At 38.6% G+C, this 16,155-nt stretch overlaps 1 protein-coding gene across 2 annotated transcripts in view; it reads right to left on the minus strand.

Annotated features, from left to right (window-relative positions):
* Positions 1-719: 719 nt before the first annotated feature.
* disp1 (dispatched homolog 1 (Drosophila)) overlaps positions 720-16,155 on the minus strand; it is a 151,960-nt gene continuing 136,524 nt past the window's right edge. For both annotated transcript variants that reach the window (XM_056480957.1, XM_056480958.1), the window contains exons 6-9: positions 13,729-13,856; positions 8,789-8,886; positions 6,872-6,969; positions 720-4,879 (exon numbers count right to left, since the gene is read on the minus strand). In XM_056480957.1, the coding sequence (XP_056336932.1) occupies positions 1,418-4,879; positions 6,872-6,969; positions 8,789-8,886; positions 13,729-13,856 (3,786 nt within the window). In that variant the 3' untranslated portion in view covers positions 720-1,417. The remainder of the gene's footprint in view (positions 4,880-6,871; positions 6,970-8,788; positions 8,887-13,728; positions 13,857-16,155) is intronic.

Consider the following 16,155-nt stretch of genomic DNA (forward strand, 5'->3'; position numbering starts at 1 on the left):
CAGAATTATTAGCCCGTCTGTTTATTTTTTCCCCAATTTCTCTTTAACAGAGAGCAGATTTTTTCAGCACATTTCTAAACATAATAGTTTTAATAACTCATCTCTAATAACTGATTTATTTTCTCTTTGTCATGATGACAGTAAATAATATTAGACTAGAAATTTTTCAAGACAGCTTAAAGTGACATTTAAAGGCTTAACTAGGTTAATTAGGTTAACTAGGCAGGTTAGGGTAATTAGGCAAGTTACTGTATAATGTTCTGTAGACTATCAAAACAAAAATTAGCTTAAAGGGGCTAATAATATTGACCTTAAAATGGGGTTTAAAAAATTAAAAACTTGTCTCTCTAGAGCAGGGGTCACCAATCTCGGTCCTGGAGGGCCGGTGTCCCTGCAGGGTTTAGCTCCAACTTGCCTCAACACACCTGGCTGGGTGTTTCAAGTATACCTAGTAAGACCTTGATTAGCTCATTCAGGCGTGTTTGATTAGGGTTGGAGCTAAAATCTGCAGGACACCGGCCCTCCAGGAACAAGTTTGGTGATCCCTGCTCTAGAGGAAAAAATATTATCAGACATACTGAGAAAAATTCCTTGCTCTGTTAAACATCATTTGTGAAATATTTAAAAAAGAAAAAAATTCAAAGGGGGCTAATAATTCTGACCAACTGTATATGCAACTCTTTTAAACAAACCAAATTATTTAAAATGATCCCATATATCAGCATTTATTGTCAGACCTGACATTAAATAACCAGTTACAATGAAAAATGTGAACAAATTGTTAACCTAAAATGGTTTAGTTAATAAATAATGTTCGGGTGAGAGATGCACAGTGTTTGGCGAAGACACATCTGTACACTTAAAAGGAATACTTAACTTTGCACGCTGACAAAAACAGCTTTTAGTGAGGTGTGAAGGCATAGATGACTCAATTTCCCAGAAGCTAATGTAAATATTTGCACACTTCAGGGCAAGACGATTTTATCCAAGAAACAACAGCATGGAGCTAAACAGCAAAAATCTTTGCATTTAGCATCACAGAAACTACTGAAGTGTACTTGAGAAGTATTAAAAACTTTATAGGCAAAGCGTCAACAAAAGTGCATGACTCAAATACATACATAACACACACACACAAATATATATATATTTATATATACACACATACACACAAGTTCATATGAAATGTGCAGGAAAATAAATTGAGTATGTCTTGCTGTTCCCATGATAAACGTGACGGCCTGTTTCCAGACATTGAGACGTCACACTAATTCCAGCCAGTAGGTCAAAATATCGTCTTCATAAATCAGACTTCATTTCTTTGATGACGTGTCAGAAATCACAAGCACAAAAATGTCCTTCCTGTGCTAAACATAACAGAGTCTCAATGTGACCCTCAGTTGTTGTGTTTTTACGGTTAGCATAAACTCTCAGAGGAGGCTTTCGAATTGATGGCGATGGTAGGCACGCTGGTTTTCGTCTTGTGAAATTCTACCGAATTGCACTTTGCTTTTACATTTTTCTTAAAACAGTTAAACTTTTTTTTAGAGACGGTCTCTATCTTTTCTTTATCCTCTATGCATCTGATGCTGTCTTCAGGTACCACCGTCGTGTCCTGAAGCAAAACACACGTGCCATTTGCTTTTGTTTTTAAATGGTTCCATGGTATTCTCTGAGGATTCTGGGAATCTATCCCCAGTTCCCCAGTGTTCTGTGTATCATGATTAAGAGTACAGACTCCAGCGGTGTCAGGCGAAGAGCAGCGTTGAACATCTGGAAACTGAATGTGAGCAGGACGATTCTGGCTCGCTGGTAGAGATGAACTGGGGACACATGCACTGATGTGGGACTCGGTCTCTGTTTGCTGATGTAAAATATGCACTGCATGCGTACCGCAACCCCCACTGAAACATCGATGAGCAGCTGGCCTTGATATTTGGCTTGGGGTGCAATGCTGGAAGTGGCCACTGTTGGTAGGAGCATGGATCATATCCCGGTTCAGACACGCAGGTAAGTGATTGGACTGTTTAGTAGCACATTGGGTTTCTCGAGATTGGCTGCAAGGATGGCAAGCAGTTCTTTGTCGCTCTCTAATATACTGATGCATTGAGTTCTCACAGGTACACCTTGTATTGAAAGCGTACTGATGGAGATGTGAATGTTCTGTGGCTTGCAAGCCATTTTCAAACTCATGTTTGGGTTCTTTATGGGATGCACACAAAGTTGCATCATGATGAGAAGTGATGTTATTCTGCAACTGCGTGCAGGCTTCTTGTTCCTCATCTGAGGCCTTTTCCTCATTTCTGACATTCGCCGCTAAGGGTTCAAGCTCATAGTGTTCATGCTTGGTTGTGTAGCAAGCACCAGCTTTACCTTGGTTATTTATAGTAGACTGGCTTTCAGATGTACGCTCTGCACACTGTAGCTTCTTTGGCAATGGTATTTGTCCACAAGTGCCTTGGGGTCCAAGCAGGCGGCACATGCATTGAAAGAAAAATGTAGCAAAGGCCCAGCTAATGCACATGATTAGCATGAGGAAGGTGCCTAGTTGAGTATACGCCAAAACTGTGGATGGCATCATCATTGCACCAGCAACAAATGTAGTCAATGCTGCCATTGCTATAGCCGAGCCCATTCTGCTCAAGGAGAAAACCACCTTCCCTTCCCTGTCTGGTTCTGGAGCAAGGCGGTACGCCACTCCATAATGTACAGCAAAGTCCACAGAAAGCCCTACAGCAACTGAGATGGTCACTGATTCCAGCACATTCAACTCCCAGCCCAAAAGCACCAGCGAGCCGACTGTAACAAATATGGTTCCAGCGATGGATATAATGGCGTAGAGGCTGATGATGATATTCCAGGTGGTCAGGAGCATAACACTGAAGGCCACCACCACTGACAGTGCCATAGCAATTAAAGTCCCATCGGATAAGCTGTCCTGTAGGTCGTAGAACTCCAGGTTGCTTACAAACCATCCATAGCTAAGTCCTTCAGGAGCATCTCTGAGCTCCTCCTGAATCCAAGTATCCACTTCCCTGTAAAACTGATGCATCTTCTCGTAGGCCAGAGTAAAATGGTAGGTACTTTGAAACTCGAGTACGATTGCTCGAATGGTGTCGTTTATGTCAAACCTTGGTCCTGGAGTCTTGCTGTCAAGGTGGTAGATGGTGCTTCGGTCGAGCTCCATAATCGCCCGTTTGATGCACAGCTCAAAGACATCTTGTCTGTAGGGAAAAGTGGATTGACTACAACAGGGATAAACGGAGGCTTCTTCGCAGTCTTGGTTTTCCATCCACTGCTTAAAAGTCTCCATGAAGCAGCTCGTAAAGTCTTGCTCCTCGGATTGGTAAACAAAACTCTGGTTTCTAAGCTTCTGGCAGAAATTGAGAATCCAAACTTGACTCGCTGGACTCGCAATGTTGAAGGTTTTGTCAAGAGTTAGCTTGCCCTTGTTTTTAGGGTTTAGCGGATCTCCGCTGTCAATTGGTGTAACTCCCCAAATGATGGTAATAGGCATGTGTAGGTCTTCCCCATGGTTGACCCGTTCAAACATGAAGAGTTTTTTGTACTCCGCATCATAGCGTTCAAAGGGATGTGAAGAACGAAACACTTGAAATTCGGAGAGCTCCAAAGAGGGAAGTTTCATTTTGGGATTCACGCAAACCACATAAGCGCCACCTACTGTCAAAGCCAGGAACCACAAGAGCCACAAGTATCGCAACTTGATCACGACACAAGGCAGAACTTTCTCGAAGAAAATCCTTGAGGCTTCGGAGATGCTAAAAAGACACTTGTTGACCACCTGGCAGAGGTTTGTCAAAAACGTTGCAGCACCCTGCGATTGATGGTTTTGTGACTGTGAACACGTAAGAAGGTTAACCAGGTACCGCTCATGTAAGACTACCACAGCTGGCAACCAGGTAACCATCAGTATGTAGTTAACCAGGATAGCGGTACCAGCATACACACCGAAGCATCGTATGGCAGTGATGTTGCTCACATAGTTGGCATAGAAAGCAGCAGCCGTGGTGAAACTAGTGACAAACATTGAGAGTGCGGCATGCTGAAGTGTGATGCTCACCGTTTCAGAGAGCTCAGAATTGGGTTTGTCAAACTTTGTGTAATTCCAGACGTCGCAGAGCACAAATGCATCATCAGCACCAATTCCTACTAGTATGATGAGCGCTGTTAGGTTCATGAAAGGGAAGAAATCAAAGTTGAAGACCACTCGATATAGGAAATACGAAACAATGAGTGAACTGATGATTGCAAACATCGTCATAAGAGTGATGAACATGGATCTTGTGTAGACGCACATGACCACCAAGACGATGACAATAGCTATTGCGGGATACATGGTATCCGTTAGGAGGTAGTCCTGAAACAAACTGTGTTTAATGCCAAATTCTATTCCCGTTATCATCGTGATCCCATCCGAAGAGTTACGGTTCTCAAAGTTGTCCAAGTAAATATTCATCATGGTCTCTCCTTTCTCTGTAGGAGCAAAGAGCATGCTATACTTGAGGTTTGGTGGAAGGTAGTCTGTGTTCTTTGGGTTCAGAAAGTCTTTGTCCACCAAAAAGTGGAAAATCTGATACACGGCATTGTATTTTGTACACTTCCGTGGCAGGTTGCCACACTTGAGGTCCTTTTTTCGGGTGGTCATGTCCCAGCATTCAGGACCAAGGGTCCCATTGTGGTAAAATTTAGCACAAGAGCGCAGAATATTTAGGGTGTGAGAAACGTCTCGCTCTGTGATCTTCTGGCAGGAAGATTTGTTTGTAAGGACGGCTATGTAGTTTCCGAGTGTCCAGCTGGGACAGCAGGAGGCAGCAGTGGTGCGCTGACACAGATCCAGATACTGGGGATGAGACCGAACCTGAAGAAACAGACATAAAGAGAGGGAGGTTAAAGTTGATTGCAATCTAAGCTTTAATGGCTCAATAGGTCAAATAGATCAAAGATCGGGTAAAGAGAATCTTTTATAACACATTATAAATGCTAGAAATGTATAGTTCCTGAGACATTAAGTGGGCTAGGGCCGCACAATATATCGCTTCAGCATCAATATCACAATGTGTAAATCTGCAATAGTCAGGTTGTAGAATCTGCAGCCGCAGTTCAGAACATAACATTTCTGACCTTTCATTGGCAATTTTTAGCATAATAAAGCAAAAGTTTGTCATTTGCATGTGTTTGAGGGCCAGTGGCTGTATGAGCATATCCAGAAAGTTTAAAGCATTCAGGCACAAGAAGCGGCATCATTTGAAACTTTAATTAAAATAAATTCATTGAATTATTTGTTAAAACTTTAATGGTCCATTAGTTAATGTATTTAAGATTACGAACCAACAATTAGTAATACATTTATTTAATCTTTCTTGATGTTAGTTAACGTTATTTAAGTTAAACGACATTAGTTCATGTTAACTCAGTGCATTAACTAATACTAACCAGCACAACTTTGGACTTTTATAATGTAGTAAATGAGGAACTATGATTAATAAATCCTGTACAAGATTATTCATACTTAAAGTTAGTAAATACATAAACATTAACTAATGGACCAAAATAAATAATTATTTTATATAACGGTATAGAATATATAGAAATGTATAGTCCCAGAGGGCTGCACAATACATCATTTCAGCTTTAATATCGCAATGTGGGAATCTGCAATAGTCAGGTTGTAGAATCTGCAATGTAGAGTCGTGATTATTGAGCCGCAGTTCAGATCATGACATTTTTTGACCTTTAATTGTCAATTTTTTACCACAATAAAGCAAAAGTTTGTCATTTGCATGTGTTTTAAGGCCTGTGGCTGTATGAGCATATCAAGAAACTTAGAAGCATTCAGGCAAAAGAAATTGCATTCCTCATCCCCCCAATGTGTAAAGTGCTTTGAGTGTCTAGAAAAGTGCTATATAAATATTAATTAAAATTTATTTTAGTTAATTATTTGGTAACACTTTAATGGCCCATTAGTAAATGTTGGTTAACGTATTTACGAAAACTAACCAACAATTAGTAATACATTTATTACATCTTTATTAATGTTAGTTAACGATCAGTTAAAGCTAACGAGCACCACTTTGGATTTTAATAATGTAGTAAATGTTGAACTATGATTAATAAATTCTGCACAAGATTATTCATGCTTGATGTTAGTAAATACATTAACTATCATTAACTAATCGACTATTATTCTAAAGTATTATCAATTATTTATACAATGAAGACTGAAGATTATGCAGTGCTATTTTATACATTGATTAGTCAATTTCTGCACCTGAATTCTTACCAAATAGAGCTATTTAAGTCATCAGGTGAAACTGTATTCAAATCACAATATGTATATCGTCGAAAAAGTAAATATCGCAATGTCAGCCTTTTCCAATCTCATGCAGCCTGATTGGAAACCTATTACAAAGACTCTGAAGTATGTAGCACTGAACGTCTTTGGCGAATTTTAATGATCCAATTTGGCTGGGAGGTTAATAACACATGTTTAAAGCACATATATTAATATCACTTTACATGAACATCAAATGTAATACTTTTACTTCAAAATGTGTCGTTTGTAACACATTTCTATAATACACAGATTCATAACAATAGAAAAAGACATCAATAACATGTTTTTAATGGATCCACATTTAAAAATCAAGTCTTTTAAAGTTCACCATATGAAAAGCATCGTCTCCCATTGAAAAAAGGGCAATGTAAAAGCCTATGTTTTACATTTAGGATGGTTTTACTGGCATTTAGGAGCAGCTTCTCCTTTAAGTAAATGTCCATGAGTAAATCTAGTGTGTCTGAAACATGCATGTGTAAATGGTATAATCACTAAATGTAAAGCAATACTACATACCCGCGTATTGTCGAAATTGCACATGGATTTAATGGCCTGTATATTCCACAAGTTCTTGCCCTCAGCAGAAGCAAATACGATCCGGGAATAGCTGTCACCTGTAGAGGGACAATGTTTAGTAAATAAAGCAGAAACCAGAATCCTTCCTCCACCGTCCACTAGATGGCAGATTTGATCAATATCAATGCATCTCACTTCAGTAATGTGTGCATTTCAAACATATACAGCTGAAGTCAGAATTATTAGCCCCCTGAATTATTAACCCCCCTGTTTATTTTTCCCCCAATTTCTGTTTAACGGAGAGAAGATTTTATTCAGCACATTTCTAATCATAATAGTTTTAATAACTCATTTATAATAACTGATTTATTTTATCTTTGCCATGATGACAGTAAATAATATGTGACTAGATATTCTTCAAGACGCTTAAAGTGACATTTAAAGGCTTAACTAGGTTAATTAGGTTAACTAGGCTGGTTAGGGTTATTAGGCAGGTTACTGTATAATGATGGTTTGTTCTGTAGACTACTGAAAAAAAAAATATAGCTTAAAGGGGCTAATAATTTTGACCTTAAAATGATTCATAAAAAATTAAAAACTGCTTTTATTCTAGCCGAAATAAAACAAATAAGACTTTCTCCAGAAGAAAAAACATTATCAGACATACTGTGAAAATTTCCTTGCTCTGTTAAACATCATTTGGGAAATATTTTAAAAAGAAAAAATATATATATCAAAAGAGGGCTAATAATTCTGACTTCAACTGTATGCTTCATTTCGGCATTGCTTCTACTAGAAAGACATTTGTTAATGCACACAAAAGCAGTTTTGAGCTATATATATATATCAGAAATCATACACTATACAAATAGGTTGTGTATGTATACATATATATATTAATCTTTAATTCATCGTTTAAAATGAACAATTAATAAATATTGTTAAAGCAGTGGCTAATATGATATTAATATATGATATTAATATATGATATTAATATATAATAATATAAAGCAGTTAACTATATATGTTTTCATCCTTATAATTTTATAAGTTATAGGTATAGTTATGATAGATTACAATTACATACTCACAAAAAGCATGGTTATTAATTAAACCTACAACAACAATGCATCAACCAACATTGAAATGTAGAACTTATAATATAATTTACTCATTAACTGATGAAAATGACAGTAAGGACATTTGGAAAGACCTTCAAATCAAATAAATGTAGTTTTAAGTTGTAATTATCATATAATCCTGTAAAAAATGACATTTTGATTGTAAAATATTTTATGATTACTTATATACTCTGTATTTTTTATTTTGAAAACAAAATAAGCTTGACTGTAAGCTTCAAGATGGTACTGTAAGTTACAAGTTCGATGCACACATTAGAACAGATATTTTAATCTATAAGATGTAATGTAATATAATGTTCAAGCATCCACTTGGATGATGCGACAGCAGCCACAAGACAACGGCACCAGTGCGCTCACCCCGCACACCAGCTATTGATGGAGTGGTTACATAGAGCCAATTTGGTGGATGGGGATGATTGGGAGGCCATGATGGGTAAGGGCTGATGGAGGGAGTTTGGCCTGGACACCCCCACTCTTTATGAGAAGTGCCATGGGATTTTTAATGACCACAGAGAGTCAGGAACTACTGACAGGAATACTGGGGCATTAGGACTCACACAGACCACAGCTTGAGCGCCCCCTGCTGGCGTCACTAACACCACTTCCAACAGCAACCTAGTTTTCCTATGTAGTCTCCCTTGCAGGTACTGACCAGGCTCAGCCCTGCCTAGCTTTAGTGAGTCACCGCTCTTGGGCTGCAGGGTGATATGACTGTGGCATATGTTGTTTTGAGTTATGTTGACCTTGTATTTAGAGCTTTAAAGAAAAAACTGACCTGGTACATCACAGAAGAAACTATCTTTGCTGAAATCCCACTCCGCTTGTCTTTTCTTTCGATCATAATGATCTTTGGACCACCGGTCATCTTGGTGACTGAAATACAGAAAAAAGAGATTATTAACAAATATAATAAATGCATTTAATATGTTAAATGCATATTAAATAGTGTGTATTAAATGAATATTTTTTTATATTGTTACAGTTCCTAGAGAAAAGGAATATTAAATAAGTGGGCGTGGCTTGTTTTTTTAAGCTGATTGGATGTATTAAAGTAGACGTGTCACTCAGAAAGATGGGGACAAAGGTTTGGGTGGAGTTAATAAAACCTAACAGACTCCTCCTGAGGTCCGTTCTTCGAGCATCGCTTAAATGATCTACGATGATTTGGCAGATCCTGGATCTTTTAATCTTGATAATCTTGATCTCTGGCTAATTTGGTTCTACAAACAAGTTCGCGAGTCAGATTAAAATGTCTGGATGAACTGATCTGAGATGGCTGCATGTGTTGTGAAGGACAAATCTATCGATCCTTGAAATCATGATCGGCAATGCAACGATTGGCTGACGGCACAGCAGCGTAATGACATCACCTGATTAATATTCAATTATCGACGTGAGCAAAATTATATACAATTCGTAGTAAACGGTTTGGTAAATATGATACACAATAACTTTACACATTTGTTGTGGGCTGCATGCTTTATACTTTCATGTGTCAAGTATTTAGTTATTTATTTAGTTTTACATTTTAGATTGGATTTTACTATAGTAGCCTAGGCCTATTTTACATTCACATTTAGTCATTTAGCAGACGCTTTTATCCAAAGCGACTTACAAATGAGGACAAGGAAGCAATTTACACAACTATAAGAGCAGCAGTGAACAAGTGCTATAGACAAGTTTCAGGTGTGTAAAGTCTAAGAAGCAGAGCATTAGAAATTTTTTAGAAACCGTCCGGCTCGACACACAAGCTCTTACAGTAACCAAGGAAACAGTGGGTAAACTTTCTAGTACCGTACACAGATAGTTGAAAACAGGTTTAAATGTCCTACAACCATACACAAGCAGCTGAAAACAAGTCTAAGTGTTCTCTAACCAAACACAGCAACTGAAAACAAGTCTAAATGTACTTACACGGTGTTGTTCTCCATGCTAAAGTGCTTCTCCTTAGCCATTTTAGTTTCTTAATCGGCGTAAGGAATTTAAATTAATTTTGCATCAAAAAAGCATTTTAATATTGGTAAAGGCGTCTGCAACTTTTGCAAAGCATCAAATCACCGTCATATTAGCTGTCAAACCATGCAGAACTGCATAAATTATTATTCCTTTATAAAAAAATAAACAAACAAGAAAACAGTTGAATATTGTGCATGTCTATTATCTTACAGAAACTGGACTACAGCTGGATTGGTACCTTTAAATAGTGCGCATTTGCATAAAAAAATCCATATTAATAATTAAATGTTCTCTTTGATCCCCTTGGGGAGAACCACCCCATTTTTGTACTTTTATTTACTAAGTTTATATTTATAAATATTTAAACATGTATATAAAGATAAAAATGATCAATTATTTAATATTAAATAATATTATTATAAATGTGTATATATAAACTTTTTTTTTTGTTTTTTACTATTTTACTTTTTTCGCCAAGTGTATCTAATCTATAGATTACTAGTGTAAGAAAATATCAGCATTTGGTACATACTTACAGTATAACCTTTGCTTGATCTGACCCAATCCTGTTTACATGAAATAAACCTGCTCCCAAGCAGGTTTGAGCCACCAGACCTGTTGCTATGACAACAACTCTCGGAAGAGTTTAAGAACGAAACGATCCTGGATCTTGTCAAATCGTCAATAACCAAATCCAGCTAATTGAGTAATCCACGTACGAAGAACGGACCCCTGCTCACCATTTCTGTTAGTTGTCAAAACTGACAGCTGGAGGGGCGTGGTTAAGTATGTTAGCCACGCCCAATACCCCAGACAGACCTAATCTGAGAATTTAACTGAAAACAAACAGGAGGTGCATTTTCAGATTTCAATTAAAGATTACAAGGACAAACTATTGTTTCTTTTCTTAATGACCTGCACAGATGAATTGTTCACCGCAATAGGAGCTCCCAAAATCAGTATGGTTAGTTTAGATTTCATGTGTACTTTAAGATATTTTAAGACCCTGCAAAGTAGTTTTTTTTTGTGCAAAATTAAGTACACTATGATGAAAGTCCTTCAGATAAACCCTCATAACCTAGTCACCCAAAACCACCATCAAGCAAGTCTGATTCTTGTTGAACTTCGACAGATTTATTGAAACAAAACTCTTCCTCATCATTCATTCATGAGCAGCAACTCAAACCCTGCTCACATTGTTGTCATTATAGCTCTAGATGAGGAGTGGGCAAACTCGGTCCTGGAGGGCCGGTGTCCTGCACAGTTTAGCTCCAACTCTAATAAAACACACCTGCTTATTGATTTCTAGTAATCTTGAAGACATTTATTAGCATGTTCAGGTGTTTGATTAGTGTTGGAGCTAAACTGTGTAGGACACTGGCCCTCCAGGACCGAGTTTGCCTACCCCTGCTCTAGATTATTATCATTATTACTGACGGAGGGCAGGACGGCTGCTGACAGCGCTTCCTGTTCCTCACACAGGAAGTGCCTTTAATCAGAGGGAAGATGCCTGTGCGCATGCTGAGTCGTAAAGACAGACAGACTCTCTGTAAAAACAGTGACACTGTAAAACATATCCGTAAATTAGCAGTTTTACATATTTTCTGATTCATGTTTTTATTTTCCCACATTCATTTCTGCTCTTGAATTGCATTATGGGAGATTGAGCTTCCTTCCAGCTAATTTTAACCTTGAAAAGTAAAAAAAAATAACATTTATAGTTCAACAATGTAATAGTTTGCTGTGCTGTATTGTCTGTGTTGGTGTTGTATATTAGGCTACAAACACCTTGTAATAAACTGCAGCACATTTACTGTCATTTAACAGGCTTATTTCTCTAGATATCTGGGCTGAAGTGACAAACTGCAAGCTTTGGATGTTCATATCAGGTTTGAATCTTGTAAATGTGAATTTTCTCACTGTTTTGGTGCACACTAGCTTATACTGTGGGTACAGAAAGTATTCAGACCCCCTCAAATTTTCACTCTGTTATATTGCAGCCATTTGATAAAATCATTTAAGTTCATTGTTTCCTCAGTAATGTCCACACAGCACCTCATACTGACAGAAAAACACAGAGTTGTGGACAGTTTCTGCAGATTTATTAATAAAGAAAGACTGAAATATCACATGCTCCTCAGTATTCGGTCTGTTTGCTGTGACACTCATATATTGAAGTCAGCTGTTGTCCATTTCCTCTGCTCATCCTTGAGGTGGTTCAACACCTTCATCCAGCTGTGTTTGATTACACTGACTGGACTTGATTAGGAAAGCCACACAGCTGTCTAAATAAGAGCTTACAGCTCATAATGCATGTCAGAGCAAATGACAATCATGAGGTCAAAGGAACTGCCTGAAGAGCTCAGAGACAGAATTGTGGTGAGGCAGAGATCTGGCCAAGGTTACAGAAACACATCTGCTGCACTGAAGGTTCCTAAGAGCACAGCGGCCTCCATAATCCTTTAATGGAAGACGTTTGGGATGAGCAGAACCCTTTCTAGAGCTGGTCATTTGGCTAAACTGGGCTATCAGGGGAGAAGAGTCTTGGTGAGAGAGGTGAAGAAGAACCCAAAGATCACTGTGGCTGAGCTCCAGAGATGCAGTCAGGAGATGGGAGACAGTTGTAGAAAGTCAGCCATCACTGCAGCCCTCCGCCAGTCTGGGCTTTATGGCAGAGTGGCCCGACACATGAACGCCTGCATGGAGGTTAATAAAAACACCTGAAGGACTTCAAGATGGTGAGAAATACGATTCTCTAGGCTGATGAGACCAAAATTGAACTTTTTGGCCTTAATTCTAAACGTTATGTGTGGGGAAAAGCAGGCACTGCTGATCACCTGTCCAATACAGTACCGACAGTGAAGCATGGTGGTGGCAGCGTCAGGCTGTGGGGGTGTTTATCAGCTGCAAGGACAGGACGACTAGTTGCAATCAAGGGAAAGATGAATGCGGCCAAGTACAGGGATATCCTGGGCGAAAACCTTCTCCAGAGTGCTCAAGACCTCAGACTGGGCTGAAGGTTTACCTTCCAACAAGACAATGACCCTGAGCACACAGCTAAAATACCGAAGGAGTGGCTTCACAACAACTCTGTGACTGTTCTTGAATGGCCCAGCGAGAGCCCTGACTTAAACCCAATTGAGCATCTCTGGAGAGACCAAAAAATGTCTGTCCACCAACATTTACCATCCAACCTGACAGAACTGGAGAGGATCCCCAAATCCAGGTGTGAAAAACCTGTTGCATCTTTCTCAGAAAGACTCACAGCTGTATCAATCAAAAGAGGAGCTTCTGCTAAATACTGAGCAAAGGCTCTGAATACTGAGGAGCATGTGATACTTCAGTTTTTCTTTCTTAATAAATCTGCAAAAATGTCAACAATTCTGTGTTGTTCTGTCAGTATGGGCTGCTGTGTGGACATTAATGAGGAAAACAACCTAAATTTTTCACTCTCTATTATATTGCAGCCATTTGCTAAAATCATTTAAGGGGGTCTTCTGACTTTCTGTACCCACTGCAGATATTTTTAAAACTATCAATACTGATATTAACATCTAAATAACTTTATTTTCATTTCATGGATCCATCAAGACCAATATTTGCGAATAAAATCTAAATACAGGTCATGTCCCCTAATGCAAAACCACACACACTGCAATCACTCCACAGTTTCCATCAATACTAACCCTCATCTAGTGCTGTTCTGGATGAAACCCAACAGGAAAACGCAGTTCTCAGATAAGAAGTGGACTCTGTTACCTTTTGGCCTGCTCATCCGCGTATTTGAATGGATAGTTCGCCAGTGTTGCCTTGTAGCCTGTGTTTTTCACCATGTTGTTCCACGTAACCAGTCTCTGTCCTATCGCAGTGCCCCTCGGCTCGAACCCCTAATACAGACACAAAAACCAAATTACACAATGTTGCATACATTAGCTGTGTTTCCATCCAACGATGCAAATTAAGTTCATGCACAAAACTGGAATATAAATGTGTGAATAATGCAGCATTTCTAACCAATGAGGCAAAGAGCACAAAAAAAAAAATGGCACTTTCTGATAAGTGATGTTTTATAAACAAATTTGGGGAGGAGCACGCGTAGAAGTTTCAGTATCAAATACGTCATTGACAATTATTCTATTATCCAATCAGTTCTTGACCAAACCCCTATATATACCAAAGCTGTCTTACCTGCAGCATCTTACGACTTTAGCATCCCTCCACCACCCCGTCACCTCACCTCTTAAGCATTACAATCCCGGGGGGAGCGTTCTGGGGTTGGGCTAGATACTTCGCTCGAATCCCAATTCCTCTCTGTTTCCTGATAAGAGGAATAACTCGAGTTTGGGTGTCTTCCCCGAGCTCAGAGCCCTCTCCCCGGACAGCACGCCAAATACGCTTTATTCTGAAACTATTGCAAGTGTGAACTTGTGAAACTGGGTAAAGTGTAGATTGGATACGCAGCTGGCCGGAAGTGCGATATGCACATTAATATAGCAGCATTTTTATATGACACTGTATAACAATAATTCATATTTTTACAGTACTGTCACGGTTGGGTTTAGGGGGTAGATGTTAAAAAATACAGTTTATTGGGTAATTTAATAGATAACATAAATAATACTTAGTTCTACTACTGTTTTTACAGTGCTGGAACGCTTGGGTTTAGGGTTGGGATGGGGGATAGAAGTAAATAAATCACAATAACTGGGTAAAATTTAATAGATAATATAAATAATTATAATTAACTTCCGGCTGCATCCATATCTGATCTAGCAACAACCATAAACTGGAGCAAATCTCAGTCAGAAATGTAGCTGTGTGAGCCACTGAGGTGTTTTTATTCTCTAACAACTGAGCTGCACCTCAGAAGACGAATGACGAAGGTGTGAGATGCTTTTTTGGAGCACAGACAGATGCTCAAGACAGTTCTGGAGGGAATAATAATAGATGAAGAATAATACTGAAGCACTGTGATGACGGACTGATGGAGGGCTGAGGTCTTTTACAATAAGCAGAACAACATTTCTGATCTTTTACGATGTGAAGCTGGACACATGGAGAGCTGAAAACCAACAAGTCCTGGAAATATTTTTATTCCTTATCTGATTAAACTAAATCACATCTCTTTACTGATGCGCATGCTGGAATTGAATCACTAAATGTGTTTCCATTGTAGTTCATGCACATTTATTCTTATCGGATAACATACAAAATATGTATGTGCATCTTGCCTTTCCATCAATACATTAAAAAAGGTGGACAGAGACATAGCTATTTTGTTTAAAACCAGAATCCAAAATGCCTTTCAGTATTTTGTTTCCTGATATGAAACTCAGTGCCTACAGCAGGGGTGGGCAAATTCGGTCCTGGAGGGCCGGTGTCCTGCACAGTTTAGCTCCAACTCTGATCAAACACACCTGCTTATGGATAATTAGTGATCTTGAAGACACTGATTAGCATGTTCAGGTGTGTTTGAGTAGAGTTGAAGCTAAACTATGCAGGACACCGGCCCTCCAGGACCGAATTTGCCCACCCCTGGCCTACAGGTTTCCAACATTACTCAAAATATCTTCATTCATGTTCAACAGAAAACAAGAAACTCATAAAGGTCTGGAAACACTTGAGTGTGAGTAAATTAAATAAAAGAATACTAATTACTAATAAATGTAATAAAAAAAATGCTAAAAATATATCTAAATTACATTTGCTTGCACAGAGTGAGTTCAGAGAGTAATATAAGGCATTGAATGCAATGCAATATTATAAATCTTACCTCAAAACAGAAAAGAAACGCAATTTCCATTTGCGTATTAAACTTTGAGGTGATATTGAATGGTTCAATATTATAATAATTATTATGACAGTTATGTCTGGTTCTCGAATCTGATTGGCTGATAGCCGTGTGATATTCTGCACTCGTACAGGCTCTTCACCCTTGTGTATTGCTCCGCCCACATAGAGTGACAGCAGATCAATAAACTCACTACAGTGTGACAAATATTGCTGCTGTTGGACAACATAATGAACTTTAGAGACTTTTTAAGGTGAGAATGTAGTTGTTTAGATTGCAACTATGCAGTTTATTTATAAGGATAGTGGCTGTTTTAAATATTTATAATTTCAAAGATTTAGCTTGTGGGCAGCCATCAGCCTGTCATACTGAGCAGAGCAAAGACGATTGCCCCA

This window comes from Danio aesculapii, chromosome 20 (assembly GCF_903798145.1).
Source record: "Danio aesculapii chromosome 20, fDanAes4.1, whole genome shotgun sequence".
NCBI classification, from domain to species: domain Eukaryota; kingdom Metazoa; phylum Chordata; class Actinopteri; order Cypriniformes; family Danionidae; genus Danio; species Danio aesculapii.